General features: G+C 40.6%; 1 protein-coding gene across 1 annotated transcript in view; it reads right to left on the bottom strand.

Annotated features, from left to right (window-relative positions):
- The window catches only part of pappaa (pregnancy-associated plasma protein A, pappalysin 1a), a 93,256-nt gene that overhangs the window by 48,511 nt on the left and 23,756 nt on the right, over positions 1 to 20,989 (bottom strand). Inside the window, 5 exon segments of the mRNA XM_044173410.1 lie at positions 5,337 to 5,533; positions 8,272 to 8,363; positions 8,599 to 8,617; positions 8,620 to 8,726; positions 17,825 to 18,326. Of these exon segments, the coding sequence (XP_044029345.1) occupies positions 5,337 to 5,533; positions 8,272 to 8,363; positions 8,599 to 8,617; positions 8,620 to 8,726; positions 17,825 to 18,326 (917 nt within the window).

The raw sequence follows: 20,989 nt of genomic DNA on the forward strand, positions 1-20,989 counted from the left end.
AAACCGCAAAGGATGAAGGGAGCTATTGAAAAGGCAGGACAATGTGCTGTTGGTTTCTGATAAAACTATAACGTCCTACAAATTAAACAACAAAATATGTTGTTTGTAATTGACACCGTTAAGGTTTGGTTAGGTTTTTCAACAAAAAAGACTTGGTATGGGTTAGGGAAAGGTCGCGGTCATAATTAAAAGAAACCAGCATTGGTTTTTGGTAGAAAACAGGAAGTGACCACTGGTCTCCCATGTCAAAGTCTGACACTTTGTTGACCCATCCACCACCCTCTCCTCCTCCATTTGTGGCTCTATAACAACGTCACACTATTTCTACCTTTGACCACCAAACTGACTGTGTCATTGTCCATTGGGTTGATCTTAATGCAAAAAACAACAGCATGGAATCAATTGCATTTGGCATTTGTATATTTAGTACATATTATTCAATAATTATTAGATTGAATATCACTCATCTTCATAGTTTAGTTTTTATTCTCAGATTTAACAAATGAGGGAATATCTTTTGGGAGAATGGTGCTCATTCCTCCAGTAGGGATCCAGACATTTGGAGAAGCCAAGGAGCATTGAAGCTGTTCTGGTGGCTTGTGGTGGCTCAACACCTTACTAAGACACTTAAAGTTTGGTTTTCTTTATACACTCCCTTTGCACTTATAACCTCTTTCTGGGCCTCAGTTTGCCTCTCTGTCACACACACACACACACACAAACAGGACATCATCATCAAAGGGTTACTCCATGTCTCCGAATGATGCCCCCCCATCTCTATTATTCATCCTGTCAAGCATAAGAATCTTGCTGTACTCATTTAGTTGTAACTTCGCTTATTGTAAGTTTAGTATACAGGTAATGCGTGAATGACAAAGAGAGAATGAGTGTGTTGTAACCGCATTGTGAATGCTATTTAACCCATGAGCCGTTCCAACAGCAGCTTAGCTCATGGCAGGGTCACTGTTAAGCTTATTTATGCATGGTCACTCAAAGGTCTCAACAGTTGTTTCTTGAGAAATGATACTATGTCGTAACATGTCCCGCATGGAGAGAGAAATTATTAAAATGATTAAGTAGAGTCATAGCACAATTAACCTTTTCTTCCCTGCAGATTCATTTTATTTACTTTATTCATGAATGTGTCACACTAATAACGATATTGTCTGACTTCTTCTGATAGCCTTGTTTGCCTTGAAGTGGCAATTAATTCCATGGCAATAAACTATCTAGCGACACTGTATGAAAGTTCTCAACATTGCCAGCAATGTTGCGAAAAATTCTCGTGTGCACAATAGGTCTTGTCACCATCTACTACAAAAGGCAAACAATAGCTTTTCTCTGCTTTCTATTGCTGAGGCAGTGCTAGCAGGTGTCTAGCTCCTCCAACAAAGATCACTGATATAGACATTCCATACATTTCCATGATTTCAGAAAAATGGATACTGATCTGAAGGATAAGAGCAAGAAAAAATTACAGTACACTGTATTCACCGAACTCACAACAGCATTTATTTCTGTAGACCAAAACTGGTCTATATTCTTATACACTACCAGACTACATTTATTCTCAGTGTTACCCGCAGAAGCCATACTTCTCTTTCACATAGCAACAACCAATTACAGTACATTCCAAAGCAACAGAAGTCAACTCAACTTCTCACTGAAGCTGAAGTTTGTACCATATACAAGCTGCAATACAGTGACTTCATGAGTTCAGTTCAATGTCATTTTTCAGGTCAATTGTAAAGTACACAAGAAGTAATGTACTCAGTGTCATCTCCCTTGAATACAGAAAATAAGCCCTGCACCCCAGCAGCAGTTACCATTTCTCAATCTTCGCCATTTTAACATTGATGACAGTCATCTCAAAGTTGCCAAGCAATTTACTACCCCAACAGCTTTCTAAGTCCCTGTCAAGGGCAATATGTGAGTCTGTATCAGCATATCCACAGTGCTTTTGGCAGACTACATTGCACAGAAAAATTACATAAAAATCTAGATCAACAGTATACCATCATAAGTAACTATGCAGCTGAGGCATGGACTTTGGTTCTCTTGATTGTTACCACATCAAATGTCTATAGGCCTTTTGCATCCCTTTCCACAAAAAAAATCTACAGTCACCTAGGAAAATCAAACCCCTTATATAAACAAATTGAGAAAACTAGAACAAAGTACTCTAGATAGGGAATGCAATCCAGATGCCTGAAAAAGTACTATTCCTTGGGCACTCTATGGCTGACTCCTGGCTGGAATCAAGAGTGACTGTCGGCAAAAACAGCAATTAAAATGCCAGATGCGAGACATGACTAAAAGCTCCTTCAAAATAGGTAACATCTTCAATAACTTGCTACTGATCAGCCACTGTGGTGTTTTGTATGTTGCTCTAAAGTGGCCACATTTAAACTAAATCCATGAACAAAGGCAAGCCTACTGCCTGGTATTCATCTCCAGAACCAGTCCTCACATGCTTCATCTGTGGCATGAGCCTCCAGGACAGTCGCCGAAGCCACATGCATGCAATTGCACAATTTCTTAGGTGCATTGCTTGAACGAGAATCTCAACTCAGTTATTTGAGGCTGTGTCATGTTATCTTTGTTTTCCAAGGGACTACCATATGCAAACAAATGTGCATGATTGTGTGTGCACAATTGTGTGTGCATTTTGTGCGAGCAGGTTTTTTTGTTTGTGTGTGCATATGCTCGAAACTGCAAGGACACAGTGTAATCAAAGTTAATTTGTTGAAGAGATGGCATTTGATGCTGCTGTAGTGCATGTTACTGGAGTGGAAAAATAAATGTCAGTGATTACATCAACATGTACTGATGTTGGGGAGAGGAATGGGCTTTGAGGACACAATTTTTGATGTAACGGTGTACCTACAAGCTTTGCAACTCACGATTTACTAAGCATGTGAGAATGTACAGACACAAAATCGTTGTGTTTTGTTTGTGTTTGCATATTTTCCACACGTGCACATGCACTTGTGTGTCCACATAGAGTGTACAGTCAGTGGCCTTGTAATGAGGTGATCTCATCACATATGACCCTTGGGGAACAGTGTGTTCTCCACAGTAAAAGTGTTTTTTGTATGAACAATGTGTCCTTCACAGCAGAAATCCTTTCTTTATGGTTATATGGACATGTTCCACTGGTGTCTCATTCCTCTTAGCAAATAAACAATCTGCAATGTTGTTGGTTGGAACACACTCCCTTTTTTAGCACAGACAGAAGTGGTGCCACATAATTATCAAATGCATTAAATGGTGTTGATTAATCTCCTACCTTTGTGTAAATCCTTGCCAAAGCGTTCTTGAGCAAGGCACCTGACCACAGCTGTTCGAGAATACCTTGTTCTTTGGCCTTGTAAAATGCATCATCAGCAGTGGGAACAAGCTCTACAGCCAACATCACACACTTCCAACATTACACACATGCCTCAGAAGAGAGAGCACTGCCTGTGAGTCTGTGAGGCTGTCCACACCTGGCATTAAGATGCGTCTTGGGTGATCCAATCAAAAGTGAACAGCTCTAAGTACATCAGTTCATACCTGGCATTAGAATGCGTCTCCACATGCATCTCGAGTGACCACTTGTGATTGGATCTCACTTCCATGCTCTATATGCAAATAAACATGTACATCATTTCCGTTTGCAAAGACCGGATGTGTTTTTGTTTTTAACCTGAATTAGATGAATTTACTGTTAATCAGACCACAAATTAGGCTGGGAAAACGATAGATGCCGCCGGAGCGGAGTGTTTATGGGGCCGGGCCTCACTGATTACTGTACAAAAACACAACTTTATAATTTCCTGATGGACAGATAGCTTTACTTTACTAAAGTAACTGCTAACTGCTGCTAACTGTAGCTTCATTTATCAACTATTAGTTTCATTAAGTTAACCCTCCTCCTCCCTGCAATCCAAAGCTCCTGTGCTAGCGGCGTAAACAACAACACTCCCCCAGTGCTCCGAGCTCCCAGTCTGGGCAGAGTCAGCTAAGGTTAATAGGACAGCTAGCTGCATGGCTAACTGAGCTGAATAGCTGAAGTTAGCCGTGCAGCTAGTGGTTAGTTTAGCAACAAGTAAAGCTATCTGTCCATCAGGAAACTCTGTAAATCACCAAGAGTTGAGGCAGAGCAGCTGGAGGACATCAGACAGCGTGTTTCGTGTGTACTCCATCCACAAGAATCCATTTTGCCTGTTTCTTCTGGTTGTTTTGGACTTTAATATGATGCTGTTGGTGCATGAATGAGTACGTACTTCCGCAGAGGAAGGCAGTTGAGTAGGCAGTCATTCAGTGTGGTTTAGGAAACATTTGTGTACACACTGCTAAAAGAATGTGGCCATATGAGGCCCAGACCACCTCCGAATGTGGTCTGAGCGATCGGATCGCAATGCATCCTCAATGTGTCTTGGGTGCATTCACACCTGTACTTTGAGCAATCCACTTGTGATCGGATCACCCAAGATGCATGTCAATGCCAGGTGTAAACAGGGCCAGTGTAGAGGTGTGAAGCCTAACACTTTCAACACAAAGTCTCTCCTTTGTAGGGTTTAAATATTTATGATCATACAATTTAATAATGCATATTGATGTCATTCTTAACATCAAAGCAAGATACGGCAGGACATTTGTTTTAACATTTGGTTTGAAAAACAAATACCCTGAAAGCTATTAAGAAAATTAACAATAATTAATTGAAATAATAAATAGGGCTTTAAAGGAGATAGTGTACTTCAACTCTTAGCTTTGACCATCCATATTAGGGAGAGGGGATTAGATAGGATTGAGCCTAATGCACTTCTATGCGTCTGAAGCTTTGTGTGTGTGTGTGTACATGAATGTACACACACCGTAATGTTTTGGGCAATCAGCCCCTGTCTGCGTTGACAGCAACAGATCAATGTTTCCACCGGGCTTAGGTGGAATCAATGGGTTCTTCTCTCGTCTTTAATAAGCATTACTTTAATGAGAGCAGCAAACTTCTGCACCCACCCTGGGAGACATCTAATTAAATGTCCTAATCTCTAAAATTACTTAACTGGCAAACAAGCAAAGGAAGTTGTTTTGGAAGTGTCTTGCAAAAATACAGGACTCTTACATGTAAATTGATTGATTGGTTGTTTGATAAGATATTTGATTTCATGTCTACGTATGGAGAATTTTAATGCTTGTTGACCTCTGACATAAATAAAATTAACCTGTTTTGCACTTTTAACTGAGCAACTGTAATGTGTAAAAAAGCAGTCTTAACAAAAATACATCACAAATTCCATAACACACACACACACATATATATATACATTACAAACTATGTATGGCCTTACCTTAGTAACAGCAGGGTATCCAGCAGCCACCTCACCAGAACAATAGGGCTTCTCCTCATGGGAAACTTCGACAGTGGAGGCCCACTGGTCAAGGAAACCATTGGGGGTGTAGAGGCCACAGTCTCTCACGCCCGTCTCTCGCTCAAAGTCCTCACACACCCCATCACCATCATAGTAGTAACACATGCTGGGCTCCTCTGAAGGTAAACAGACAACAGAAAAAAGTTGTAATTTCAAATAAATCCTCAACTCTGTTTTACCTATATAGTACACAATACTTTTTCAGTAAAGTGAGGATTGAGTACAGCTAAAATACCAGTCAGTCAGATTCTACATATCCCCCTCCACCACCCCACTCTTCCTTGTCTGGCATGTTTTCATTCACACAAAACCATACATGTGAGTTTTTACACACTCCAACCTTTACTACTCTCCCCTCCTTCTCTCATCCTTTTTTGTAGAACATGTATATCCCCTGATCCTTTGGGATACCATTTCTAACCTTATCTCTATCATTTTGGATGGTGAAGAGGGAGATGACCAGATAAGGAAGGGGGAGAAAGGTAAGGGGGGAATAAATTATTTAGTGTGTGAGGATCTACAAACAGATGAGAGACTGTGTCAACATCAGGAAGAAAGAAATCAAAAGAAAGAATGAAAGGGAGAGAGCGATAAAATGAGAGTGAGTAAGGAGGGGGTTGGGGGGGGGGCAGACAATGTCAAGAGGTAAAGAAAGATACAGCCGTAATTTTTACAGACATCCCACCCGGAGTTAAGGTCTGGAACTGGAAGCTTATGGACTGGGGGAGAGGGCCTGGGCCTCATTGCTCTCAGCTCTCAGCTAAAGCAGTGTCAGCCGGTGGGGTTCCAGTTAGGGGGAAAGGCGGCATTCTGTGCCAAGTTGGCCGGGGCCTCCTCCTCGAAATTCCAGCCCACTCCAGCACAGCCAAAAGCTCAAGTCAGTTCTGTGCTCTGGCAATGGTGAAACAAGGGGCTACTGAGGGGGCATACAGAATAGGCTCCCGCCACTCACTCAGCGGGAAACAGAGGCAAGGAAGAAGGGAAGGAGCAAGACTGAGACAAGGGGAAGCTCAAACAGTGGCTTATGAAAACTGCAGAAGTAATAGGTAGTAAGAGAGAAGAGGAGGAAAAGGATGGAAAAGGTCAAAGAGAATTGCTACAGAGTATTGCTATAGTATTTTAATTTAGACAGGGATAGAATAAACAGATAACGGAAAAAGTAGAAAGGTGATTGAGTGCAAGAGCAAAAAGAAGAGAGCCCTACAGTTGGAGAAAGAAAGAGAGCGATGACATGAACAAAGATGGATAGAGACAGAGAAAAGAAAGGTCCAGAGTCTGTCTGGCTGTCTAAACAAAAAATACCTGTTTTTATGGGGTTCAAGACAGCACAAAGTGGAGCAAATCTGACCTTCCAAAACCATCACTTTTGTGATAGTGGGAATGTGTGAATATGGCTTAAGACAATCAGATTTAATTTCCTTTATGCTTTCTGCACCTGGGTTTACTGTGGCTTGGAGCCCTATTGAGACATAGCCACTGGGAATGTAACGCCAGGTGGGGTCATGTGAAAAGAGCTTGTCGATTTTGTCAATTCCAGATACAATTCAGCTCAATCGTGTGAATAGCCTATTAAAGCTCATCCAGATTGTAGCACCCTGGCCCTGTTGTATACTTAGTGTCAATTCTCCATCCAACTCTCTCTTTCACTATCCAACACGATGACAAGCAGGCACTCTCTCACACATACAGACAGATGGACAGAAAGTCCCATCATTATAGTGTCAGATTTCTGTGCAAAACTACAACTATGTCAGACAGTGTCAGACACACACACATAAGCATGCACACACACTTACGCACATCCCTGAGCACTACAGTTGGTGGAAAAACAGCACAGCCAATGCAGTCATCCAGCAATCTGACAGGGATTAAGTGGCCACTTCACAGAGGCTCACACATGTGTGCATGCATGCATGCATGTATTGTACATGCACAAACACACACACATACACAATCACAACGGGAGGGAAATGACTGTCAGACATCAGGAGAAATGGACAGGAAACCATCCATTTATTCATAAAACAAAACAACGTAGGAGATGCCAGTCACTCAACTATGTAAAGTAAGATGACTCACCCTTTTAACAAATAATGATTTCCAGATTTTTTTAACAGGAGTTCAAAGTGATTATGATATCGAATGGCATTTTTATTCTTTTGAGAAAGGCATGAAGTACTTAGATAAAAGACGCCCAGATGTCAAATCTGTTCATTCACAAAGTAAGCCGGTGGGTCTCACTGACAACTTTGCAGCCTTTCTATTTTGCAGAATAATACACAAAACAGTCAAATCTAAACAGACAACAATATCATGGCACAAAAGAACACAGAACTGAAATGTTATATAAGAAACTGGTGGTCAATTCTTAACTTGATAAATGTGCACATAACATGTACATGTCATTTAAAATGTCACTTTTGGCCAGTAAAATATGTTTAGTAGCATTAGTCAACATTATTAAAATAATTGTCATACTATATGTACACGTCACACTTTTAAAAATGTGCTAGACACAGTATATAATACAATGTTACAGTTTTTCTTTCTTTTCTTTACACAATAAATCAGTTCAAATAAAACAACCTTTAACTAGTTGTGTATTCTTTTCTACTCTTTCAAAACTGTTAGCTCTTTACTTAAGCAATGCCTTGCAACATTTCAAACAGCTACCGATATGGATTAGAGTAGCTATGCTCTAGAAGTCAGGGGTTAAATACCTTGATTAAAGGTGCACTGAAGTCAAACTAACTTTCTTCTATTTCCAGTATTTTCCTCAACAGCAATCCAGAGAAATGAACCAATGACTGCAAGCATTACTGTTATAACCTTGACGATTATCCATATGACTTACCAACACAGTTGAAGAAGGGCTCTTTCTTGCACTGGCTGGAGCAGCCATCCCCATTCATAGAGTTCATATCATCACATTCTTCTCCTTTGGAACTAAAATAGCAGAGGAAAACATCAGAAAACATCCACACACACACTGCCAAACTGATAAATACCAAATGAAACATAGGAGTAAAGATTTCTTTTTTATGAAAATGCTTCATTGCACATCTATATACAGGCGATTTAGTATATATATATATATATATATATATATATATATATATATATATATATATATATATATATATATATATATATATTATTAGTGAGTGTGGGTGTCTGTTACCTCTGGATGCGTCCATCCCGCAGTAGTGTGACCCCAGTTCGTGCACCAGAGGTGGGGAGGGCTCACTCTCACTCCGGCCGGAGATGGTTTGGACCTGGTAGGTGTACACAACATGTGGCACCACATCCCTGCACAGAGAAAAGCAAAAATCACAGTAAATCCACATATTTCGGGATAATGTGAAGCCTTGAAGAAATGTCACAGATTAAAAAAGGAGGAAGAGAAAAACCTCGTACACTGAGAAAGAGACTCAGGCCTGTGGAGAACGGGTCAATAGGAATTGTGGGTATGTTAGTTGTAGCAATCTTTTAGTAACTAAAGTACCACTAGCCGACACAAATAAAAACATTTGTCTCAGCACACACTTCCACACATCTACTTATCCAGTCCATACGCTGATATGGCTGCGTTTACCCGCATTGGGTCCAGCTTTGTTTTGTTTCCTTATCATAGTGATTCAAGGAACCATCATGATGAATACACAATGGACAGGAGAAATATTGGGGGACTACTCACTTTGCCGGTGTAAGTCGCCATGATGGTTTCTTGAGTCACCATGATAAGGAAGTCTGAAAAAAAAAATCTGAAAGGAAAAAAAACATAAATGAGAAAACCAAAACCATAAACTAAAAAAAATCTAAACTGTAAATGAGAAACCAAAGCCATAAGCAAAGCAACAAAACAAAACTCAACAAAAGAAAACTGTAAATGAGAAAGTGCAAGTGAGGGTGCTGTCATGACATTATTTGTCCTGTTTTTAATATTGCTTTATGCTTACTTTTACTCTCTGATCTGTTGTTTGCCTTTACATGTTACTTGCATCACCATCAGGTTTAATCATTTCTGTTGGATTCTGGCCCTGTTTTAACTGTGGGCAGGCTTACTGGTTCCTGTTTGCCACTGATCAAGTGAATGACACACATCATGGGTCTCTTCAGACTAATCAAAAAAACTTCAAATTCTGCTTTATTTGCTCAGAGTCAGATGCAAGTAGTGTTTTATGAATCCACATTATGCATTGTTTCACATGTTTCAACAACTTTCTTAACAGGAAACTGAACTAAAAACAAAGGTAAAAATAATAATAATTAAAAACATGTAAAGGCAAGCAAAGGATCTCAGAGTTTATGTATTTATTTATCTATTTTGACTATCATAAAAATAAAAACAGGATAACTGATTTTCATATCAGCACTCTCATTTGCAACTGTATTGTTTACAGTTTTCTTTCTGTTTTGACTTCTTTTTTCCCTTTGCTTATAGTTTTGGTTACTCATTTCTAGTTTTGATTTGTCGCTTATGGTCATGGTTTCTCCTTCATGGTTTTCTTTTTTGGCTTTCAGAGTTTTTTCCCTACATTGTGTGTGTGTGTGTGTGTGTGTGTGTGTGTGTGTGTGTGTGTGTGTGTGTAAGTGTGTGTACACAAGACTGAAGACCAAGGTTACATTCTAATTTTGATTCAGACATGCACTCACTCTAATAAGTTATACTGTATAAATGTCATATGTTTTTTCGTGAATTCTATATTATATGCATTGACTGTTGTCTGAAGATCCTGCACACACCACAGCCTCATTTTGTGTGAATGGCAGGTGATGACTATGTTAGATTACAAAGAGGAATCCAGTTGGCTCCCTTATTACAGACCAATTAATTATAGAAACATGTTTATACTGTTTATTGCAATAAAATTTTCAAGGACATGATGTTGACGTTGACGTCACATGACGTTTGCTCATGCCAGAAAAATATGTTTTGAATGATAAACTGCAAAAGAACTAAAGAAACAAATAGCTGTTGCCAATGAAGTTCAATTAATTTATAATTTGAAACACAATATGGAATTAAAGAATATCAGCAAGAAAAAGTATACATTTTAAAAGTTCTAAAAATCAGTGCATTTTTGGTACACATGACTGTGATGGCACTGTAGAGAAAATGAGTGAGTGTAATGCATGCTATATGCAGTATTGTTGTGTATATACATGGTTAGTATTGGTTAAGTACATGGCAAAAGTTAGGTATATGGGTGAGAAACAAACCAATAGGTTAGCCATAGATCATTTTATGTGGACCATCAAGTACCATAGAGCAAATTTTGGAATGCACTCTGCAATGCTGTAAATGCAGTGACAAGCATGCAGGGATACTGTACTGCTCACATGAGTACCAGGGCATATGTGATTCATATGCCCATTAGGCAACGTAACTCACACACATGTACACACATACACATACAAGCTGACAGGCACACACGCAATACCTTTGTTATTACTAACAAACTGCCAGCCATCTACGAGCTTCAAATGTAAACAAGGGTGCACAGGCATGAACCTCTATTCCCACTGCTGCCATATAATCCCCAGTGTGAGTGCAATGCAACACCAGCAGCCAACATTGCTCTGGTACCACAAAGGTTTTACCCAAGGCCAGAGCTAAAGTCAGCAATCAAATCAAGAAAGTGTTTGAGTGATGTGCAGGGAAACCATAATAACCTTTGATGAGCTCTGAGTCCAACCATTCAGTTTATTTTTGATTAGGAAAACTAGTGAATAAGAGGGCGCTAATCACAGGGTTGGTGGTTCAATCCCTGGCTCCTCCTGTTCACATGTTGTAGTGTCCTTGGGCAAGACACTGAACCCCAAGTTGCTTGCATGGCAGCTCTGTCGTCATATGTGTGTGTGTATGTGTGTGTGTGTGAATCGGTGAATGAGAGGCAAATTGTAACACACTTTTTCCATTACGGTAGAAAAGCACTATACAAATGCAGTCCATTTACCACTGATATATAACTGCAGTCCAGTGTGTATATTATATACACAAATACATTGCATTGCATGAGAGGTGTACAAGTGTGTACACCTCTAATGATTAAAACAAACACAAAGAAGATTTACAACAGGAAAGAGTATTTTCTTCATGACATTTATAACTATGGTCCATGCTCCCCATTTCTCTTGTGTTTGTTCATCACATTCCCGGCAAAAGTAGATCAGATTCAAGTTAGCTGCGCTGTCCCAAATATAAAAACTGATAGACCTAAAGATCAAGTAACAGAATGATTTTCCCCACAGCAAAACGTGTGCCTAGGATGAGATATTTATGTTGGCTATATTATTATCAACACAGAATGTTTGACCTGACAGACTCTCTTTTATACTACAGTATGTCCTGTTCTGCAATGTTGGCTCATGCTGGTGCAACTCCAGGCTACACTCAAACATGCCCCTTCTAATTGAATTAGTTTAGCCCCTGGAAAAGTCAAGCAGTGGGAGACTTTATCTTGGAGGAGAGCAAACACACAGAATAGACAGAAAGAAGAGAGAAACAGATACTGCTTTGCAGCAAGGCAGCACATGAATTTCCTTTTTGTGGATAATGAGAAATTCTGGCTATCATACTGAAGGTAATCCAATGAACAGAAAAGTAATTGCACTGCTTGATCAGGCCACACCGAGAGACATGAAGAAAATGCATGGATTAAAAAATACAAAAGAAGAAGAGATAAGGAAAAGGGATGAGTAAATGACAACTTCTAATATAGGGTCTAGAGTAGTTGTATATATAGGGATTCAGGACTCCTCTGCGCTGTCACACATTAGGGCACTATGGCCTTTCTCTATGGACCCAGATAAAATGTTTTGCAGCATAGCAAGCATCTGAGTATAGCCTTAGTTACAGAGCAAACACAAAGGTAGCCACTGCCACCATCAAAGCTATCAGATGACTACAAGAAGAAGACTTTGGAAGATCAGAAGATCAGCCTTCTTAATGAAAAGATCAGAACTACTTTGTCCAGTGTAGGCCTTTGTGCTTCAGGAGAAGCAATTGGCTGTCGTCAGGTTGATGGTCTTTTTGTTTGACCTTTTTAAACTTTTTAAAAAGTTTAAAAAGGTCATACCATGGTAAAACAAAGTATTTCCAAACAGATTGTAGAGGTTATTTCAGATATATACAGATCCAAGGACATATCCACCATGATCTACTCCACCAGTAGTGTTTTTACATCCTATGCTAGACTGAGAGCTAAAGTATGCTGCTAAGCAACATATGTTACCTGGATGTCATAATGCACCTTTGGTTCTATAGGGTCAATAGTGCTACTCCTCATAGCGCCTCCTGACCTCACTGTTAATAGCCATGCTGTGTCAGGTGTGGTGCAGATGTAACACAGTTCTATGAAGTCTCCATCCCTTAGAACTTGGTGAGTGGGATATATGAGAACAACATTTAGAGTGACAGGGACATTAATAAACAGTAATTCTGTGAAAGAGTTTATGGCCAGCATCATCTCTAGGTCGCACTTGATGTGGTACAATCATTTGGCTCTTATGTATGTGATGGATAATATCCAGTCATAGACATGACTTCTGGTAGCATTCCAGACTTCATAAAACCACACTTTCATCTGTAAATGATTAGATATGATATGATATTCAAATCTAGTCGCAGACAAGGTGTCACGTGATAACATTTCATCATTGGTGCTTCTGTGTGCATCCAGACCTTCTTCTCAAGACCCCTGTAGGAATAGAGGTTTTATCTTGGCTCGCGCTCAAAGTCAGGCACAAGGCACTGTAATATGCCTTTCAAAGGTGTTTTGATAGCACCAGGTGATTACACATTGAAGCATGTGCTAATGTATGTGTCTACTACTGCAAGCAAGAAGAGTGTTAGTGTTTGTCTTTGTGCATCTGTGTGTGTTCCTGCCTTCACTTACGTGTGCACTAGGCTTATGTGTGAGCATGCATATGGATGTGTTTCCATCCTGTAGCTGCTTGTTGTTCTTGGCTGAGAGATTCCAGATGAGAAAAGCAGATACATTTAAGGAAGTTGAGAAAATATCTTAGATTGAGCCTGCAAGGACAACAAACAGGGCAATACTCCTTTTGTCAGTGTGGCAGCTGACATGCATTTGAGGTTTTACTGCTATTAATTTTAGACCTACGGTATGTCTAAGAAACTAATGCTACATGTTTGGACCTAAAAGAGGTATTTTAAAAGAGACAGGAGATCATGGCAAATGCATGCATTTATACATGTCTGTGTTGCTATAGTCAACAGTTTGCTTTTGCATAAACATCTTCATGATGTTGATACATCATCAATTAGTCTAAACTAAACTAAAAATAGAACTCTGACCACTTACCTGAATCATATGGGATGAATATCATGCCATATCTCGAAACTGAAAAAAAAGCTTTGAAAGGTTAAATTCTAATAAAAAAGGTTTTGCAAGATTGAAACTAAGTTTTGAAGTCTTTCATAATGTTTTGATAGGCTGAAAAAAAATTTGTATTTGAGTCGTCCTTCTTGCAGCACTCTTTTTACAGTGTTTTTCCAATTTGTGTTTCAAATTTGTTACTGTTCTCCCAGTGTATTAGTTTGTTTTCCAGGTTTGAAACCTTGTAAATGGTGATCTGAAAACTGGTACACATATGTTGGAAAAAAAGTTTTGAAACGTTGAAACTTAAGTTTCAAAAGGGCGAATCTTTATTTTGAAACTTTTGTGGATGTACATTTGCACTTGCATTGCAGACTGTTCTTTCAGAGCTGAGTTTACAACACCCACTTTTCAGAGATCTGCCCACACAGTTGTGAGCCACACGATTTCTGGCAGCATTGTCTCGCAGCTCTGGTCTGAAACTCTGAAACTCTGAAACAGACAATCTAAAAAAAGCCGTGATCCTGGAGGCAGGGGAGCTAGCAAGCAACGGAACCAGGCTCAGCAGCCTCCCAGTGAACACGGCTGGACCGGAACTGAATACAACCTCTGAGACCGACGAAGGCCAGTTTGATGACAGGTAATACAATACTGAGGTGTTTTTCTTGCCGGGTTTGGCTCCTGGCCCGCTGAGGCCTCCGGAGATGGGCGCTGACTGATGCCCGACCTCCCACTCGCTCCTCTCTCACTTTAAGTAAAATCAATGTATGATGAGAAGAAAATTAAAATTTATAGGGAAAAAGCGTTACCAAAACCTTCATTGTTTATTTAAAATATTGATTCATTTCTTACAGTGACACTAAAAATTAGTCTACTAATATCAAAGTCAAAATGAATACAGTTTAAATTTGAAATATATTCTTGTCATTATCGACATTGCCAATGAATGTCTGGCCGTGGTATGCTCAAAAAGAGTATAGAGTAAGATATTGTATGACGTGTAGTCCAACCATGTCAGTAGGAAAGTGTTTATAGCTGTTGTGACGCATTATGCATTTTCTGATGCAGTCTCTCCTTGAAGGCATTCATAGTGTTGCACTCATTTGTACACAAGGAAAATTGACACAAATAGTTGTGTAAAGAATGAAAAAAGAGAGCTTGAAAGAGAAGTTCAAATCTTGCTTGCTTTCTCACTGCCACACACCTGGCCAATCATAGTGTGAAGTGGATTTGAATGTCGGATCGTAGGTTTCAGAAAGTTACAGAAATTGTAGGACACAGTAATGTCCACAAGGGCCTTTTCTGGTACACACACACAGAGGGTACTTACAATGATGACTGCTGAAGCGCAAAGCTATTTTTCACTATTAGCCAAAAGTTTGTAGCACAAAAAACCTACACAAGCAGATCTTACATCTTCTTTTTAAGAGGAAACATGAGGTTGACTGAGTTCTGAAGCAGCAGCAGACTTGTCAGCAGAGTAGCTAAGGGATGGATGGGGGATATGATGGGAAAGAGTTGTGCAGAACCAGGGTAGAGTCCGATTACAGAGGGGGTGTGGGGTAGTAGTGATGCTGTGGGAGCTGCCTCCTCTCTCTTTTGGCTGGGAGGTCTCTTCACATCAGCTCTGAGATAGGCTTTGACTGAATGACAGCTCTGAAACCCACATCAGGAAGATGTGGGGTGGGGTGCCTCAGAGGGATGGGGTCAAACTAACCCAATCCTCCTACCCTACTTTCTTGACCCCCTAATGTTCTCCTCCATCACCTATTGCCCCCCTTGAGCCTAGCAATAATTTACCCCCAATTGGTCCAACCTTCTACCCCTGTGTCTCCTATTGATTTCACCCTTCTTACTCCCCACCATAATTTACTCTGTCACCCTGACCTCTCAGCCCTTAGCAATTCCAAACAAACCACCACCCATGGATAGAGCCAAAGGAGCCAAGATGTCAGTTGTCCTCTTGTGCAGTTTGCCCCAGCTCAGGTGAAGGGCAGTGGCCTGACACTGGGAGGTCAATCACCCACCTCGTCAAGACCTCCATCACGCTATCCAGTCCCATGGAAACATGTTGCAAGAAGAAGCAGCTTATTGTGTGGTCGACAAAAGCATTTCAGCATCTGGACCAAGGCGATCAAACAGAGCACTTTACATTGGATTTGTGGCATGCCAAAACATCTTAGTAAACTTTGTGCTTTTCTCCACCATGTCAAAGGCTATGTTTGTTGTCAGACAGCGAGTGTGATGGGGCATTATCTTAGCCATCAAACTCACATCACAAAATATGTCATCATATATGACATATTTTTGACTCTTGGTTCTCCTGTTGGACAAATGTTTTATTTGTTTGTTGAAGAATGCCACAGTAGTGCTACGCATTGGAACCTATGCATAGTAATAGACTCACATACTGCTTCGCCTGCCTCATTATCCTAAGGTAGATATAGAGGTTAATGTCCATGCATTGATCAATAACCATCCATCCATCCATCCATTTTCTACCGCTTGGTCCCCGTTAGGGGGTCGCGGGTGACTGGAGCCTATCCCAGTGACTTCGGGCCTTAGGCAGGGCACACCCTGGACAGTGGCCAACTCGTCGCAGGGCGAACACAGACACAGACAAGGACAGACAACCATTCACTCACACATTCATTCAATACGGGCAATTTAGAGTTATCAATTAACCTACACATGCATGTCTTTGGACGGTGGGAGGAAGCCGGAGAACCCGGAGAGAACCCACGGTAACACGGGGAGGACATGCAGACTCCACCCAGAGAGATTGTGTGATGTTGGTCCGGTCCGGGAATCGAACCCACGATCTCCTTATTGGGAGGCAGGAGCTGTAGCCGCTCTGCCACCGTGCACCCTGATCAATAACCAATAGTAACTCAAAACATTGTAAGAAAAGTGCAAACTATCCCTTTCACACGTTTTCTCTCAATGTTCTGTGTTTTGTTCCAAACAGTTTTTAGGTATAAATTAATTAATTTATGTTGTTGTTGTTGTTACACTTATTCTTCATTTGAATGAGTTAAAGATTTTGATGGCTGGAATACTTACTTGCTCCAAAACTTCTCTGACCATCTAACAGAGACAAGATCCCATATGCTCTCACAACAGAAAATAGTCAGCCAGTGCCAATGACCACTACCACTGGAATGCAACCACAGCTAGTGAAATACACCACAGCAGTGAAACTACCTACAGTACATCAATAATCACTCAAGTGTGCCAAAACCCCCAAATAAATATATCCCTACTGCAGACAGTCTTCCACAGACACACTCATCATTCCATCTTGCATAACATGCATACTCACCCTTTCGCCTCTTATCAAGCATTTTCCTTTTCATGTGAACCACGCTGACAGCACGATAGTGAGATGGCATAACACGCAGCCGTGCCATGTATAGCACAATCTTTATCGAGTCAGCACATTCCATGAAAGCAAAACACTAAACTCTCACCACAGTGTACAGATAATACCTTTAACAAGCCATCTGTTTGCCCTTGCTTCGTGGAACATGGGAAAAAAACAAATGTGGGCAACGATTGACCTGTGACTTAGGAAACAAATGTTGGGCAGCAGATTTGAAACTGCAGAAGCAGTGGTGGCTTGCTAGTGCTCCTGGGGGTATTGAAAAGGATATCTGGTATTACAAGAACATATTTTAATGGATAGTTTCCACAGATAGATAAACACCTTCTTACTGGCTTGTCCAAAAACCACTAATTACATCACACTGAAGCAGGAAGCTAAATGGTAATCACTCAGCAATTCTCAACTTATAAAAGAAAATACTTTGGGTAAAAACAATTGTTTCAAAAGCCAAAGCGTGTCCAATATATTGTATGGCTTTCTTCCTCTGTCAGGAGGAAAGGTTGGTCTTTCTCAAACCTTGACAAAGACCAAACTATGTTATTTAGACTTTTCTCAACTCAGGAATGTCAGTGAGAACATATTGAGTTGTATATGTGTTGCTGACACAGTCAGTCACTGATGACTGATGTAGATCTTTGTGTACTCATACAAAAATATTTACCTACCATGTCACTCACCTGTCTGTATATCGGCGGGTAGGTTCATTCAACATCAGACCGTGCGGTGCATGGGTGAAGGGTGGTTGGCGCAACAGGCGGTAGCGTAGTGGTTGGCAATACCTACAAAGTGTGCAGTCTGGCTTGGATGCCAAGAGGGTGGCATCAATCTCAAGGTGTTGCTCCATAGTGAAAAATTGCACCCCATACACCTCTTCCTCTATGTCCAGCTTCAGAGTCAGTGGGGTGTCACAGAAGACATTACTAGGGCCCAATGAAATGTTGTTCCCACTGACAGTCAGTAGCAAGATGTTGTGGATAGCTGGCAGTGCTGTCTCTTCAGGACTGAAGAAGGTGATCCACACAGTCAGGGAGTCTGGTACCAGCGGGTAGGGGAACTCTAGCTGAAGCATGCAGCCCTGGAGAGGGCACTCCGACAGGCCGACAACACCTTGCTCGATCCCTGCATTGGGGCTCCAGGTGCGCACACTTGGCTCACAAGCCTGCTCCACATCTGGAGGGCCTGTGGGATAAAATTACAAAAAGACACAGTGTCACACACACAACATGTAAAGATCATCAAATAATTCACAGATACAACAAAATTACATTAAATATAAATCAGACACAACAAGCAAAAGCCGCCTGGCCATTTCCTACACTAATATAATGAATTATTGTTAAATTATATAAAGACATGTAATGATAAATACAGATATGTTTTGCTACAGGTCCTTGAATTCCTCAAAGGATGCTGAAAAGTTTTCCAAAAAGGTAAGATAGTCATTTTAAACTAAACTAAACTAAAGAGTGCAGATCTCCACCAGCTGTGTCTGGGGGCATGTGGGTGGGGAACAGGGAGTGCAGGGAAGGCTGTGTGTCCAGCGTGCATGAGAGTAGTGGAATGAAAGGGAGAAAGTTTTTGTTGTATAGTATAGTGTAAGTTTTCTTATATAGATGTATGCAACGTTTTTAATACAGTGCTTTTGTATAGTATAGTCTCAGTTTTCTTTAAAATGCAAAGAATAGTGTAATGGTATTGTGACCAAGCGTCCTGGGTTCGCTTAACTGTATAACCTTAATAAAGAAACAATAAATGGGACAATAAGTCTAAAGTTCAGAATTTAAAAATACTTATTTATTTAGAACATTTTGTTATTTATTTTGGACATTTTGTTGTAACACACCATACAAAATAAAACCCCTCCCTACCTCCCTCTCCCCTCCCAAAGAAAGAAGAGTTGAATACCACTCAATTGTCCCTCCCGGTTCCCTTACAGTCAAGATGGCAGCAAAGATAACAAAAACAGAGATTTATTCATCTCGTATCGTGTCTAACTTTAGTGGGTCATAACATCTCAGGTATGGAATCAATCTGCAGATGCTCAAGATGGTTCAAGATGAGACAAAATTTTTCTATGGATGTCTAGGTAAGCTTTGTTTTTAGCCTAGCCAATTACCAGAAATGCCTTTTTTTATGTCATATTGTAAAATGGCGAATACTGCTGAAAAGACAAAAGTCTAAGTTTACGATAGGCTCGGTCAATAAAATGGGTTTTTCAAAAATTGTGAATCATCGCAATCACGAGAGGTCTTTGAGCATACAGTCATAAATGTGCACAAAAAATATTAAGCTGATGGGTCCAGTAGTATGCGAGATTAGCTGGGGATAGATACACACACACACACTCACACATGCACACACATATGACCAAACACATGATCCCCCCTCCAGGCTTACGCCTGCCGGAGATAATTATAAAGCTGATCGCATTTTTATGAGTGCTGACAGATCAAGAATTTGCATCAGTGGTCTTTTTAGGGTATCTACACTTCTTGCAACATCAAGGTAGGGGTGAAACTGAGAGTTCATTGTGAGTCCATCTGCAGAGGAAAGGCAGAGCTGAGGTGTGTACCTTCTGAGAGGGGCCTGGTGCAGGGTTCTCACTTCAGCACAGTCATTACAACCTCTAACAGTCACACTCCAGCCATATTTGGAGTCCACACACAGCTAACTCGCATTATCCCAAGTGACGTACACTAACATTCATCAAGCACTTTTAGAAGCCAGCAAGCAGTAGACACTATGTTCTCCCTCGATTTCCTTTTGTGCATTTCCAAGCTGACAACCAACGAAGCCATTTGCTAACCTCATTTCTGGGCACCGTGCAAAATTCCAGTGTTTAATCAAGTGAGGACTGAATACGGTTTCCAAGCCACATTATCTCAACACATTTATTATTGTACTGTAAGTGTGTGTGTGGCCAGAGTGGAGGTGTATTAAAGAAAAAGAGAAAGAGAGACAGAGAGAAAGAGAAAGAGAGGGAGAGGGAGGGAGGGAGAAAGAGGAAGAAAGAGGGGGGAGGTTGGGAGAGAATGAACTAAGATACTCCAAGAGCTTGGCTTTGCTCAGCTCATGCAGTCCTGGCTTTCTGGGTACATTTTCATTGAGTTCGCAAGGAGAGGAGCTGTAGCCACTGAAAATATTTTGTAATGTCAGCTGTTATGATGGGCCCTACCCCTGCTCTGGCGCTGTTGCTAATGTGGTTGGAGATTTAAGAGGAGATAGAATAGGGGTGTCATCCACTGTGTAACCTAAGGCAATGTAAACTGTATTTCAAAGATGTGAAGATGTATCTATGATTGGCTGTGCAATCCATGCAAGCAAAGGGTTTGAAATCCAGTATCAAAACCACAATGTTTTATATTTAATGTTCTGCTGTGGACAGATCAGCTACCTGCAACAGGTCATCAAAATTCCCAATGAAAAGATAAATACTATACATCATATCAATATCTGAGTCATCCAAACTTAACAGCAGAACACAGGCCCCCCAAAAATGTATATCAGCAGCTTACTGCTACATAAACAGCCTAGCTCTGAAGCGTTTGATCTATAATTCCCTTAGAGCAGGGAGACGGGGCCCCAAGGTGACTGAACCATCCAGACCTAAGCTTTGAATATGAGCCATTCATTCTCTGTTGAATAGCTGATCCCATCTGGGTATTAGTCTGTCAACGAAAACACCCGTTCTGGGAAAAATTTGTGAAATACATTAGGCATCACTGCAGTGTATTTGGAACTAGGTTCAACATAAGCCATTGTTGCTGTACCCTCAAAGCTCTTCAGTATCCCATGACCATAGGTAAAGGTCTGGACAAATGTGACGGAAATGGACAAGGTTA

Source organism: Siniperca chuatsi, linkage group LG18, assembly GCF_020085105.1.
Source record: "Siniperca chuatsi isolate FFG_IHB_CAS linkage group LG18, ASM2008510v1, whole genome shotgun sequence".
Taxonomy (NCBI): domain Eukaryota; kingdom Metazoa; phylum Chordata; class Actinopteri; order Centrarchiformes; family Sinipercidae; genus Siniperca; species Siniperca chuatsi.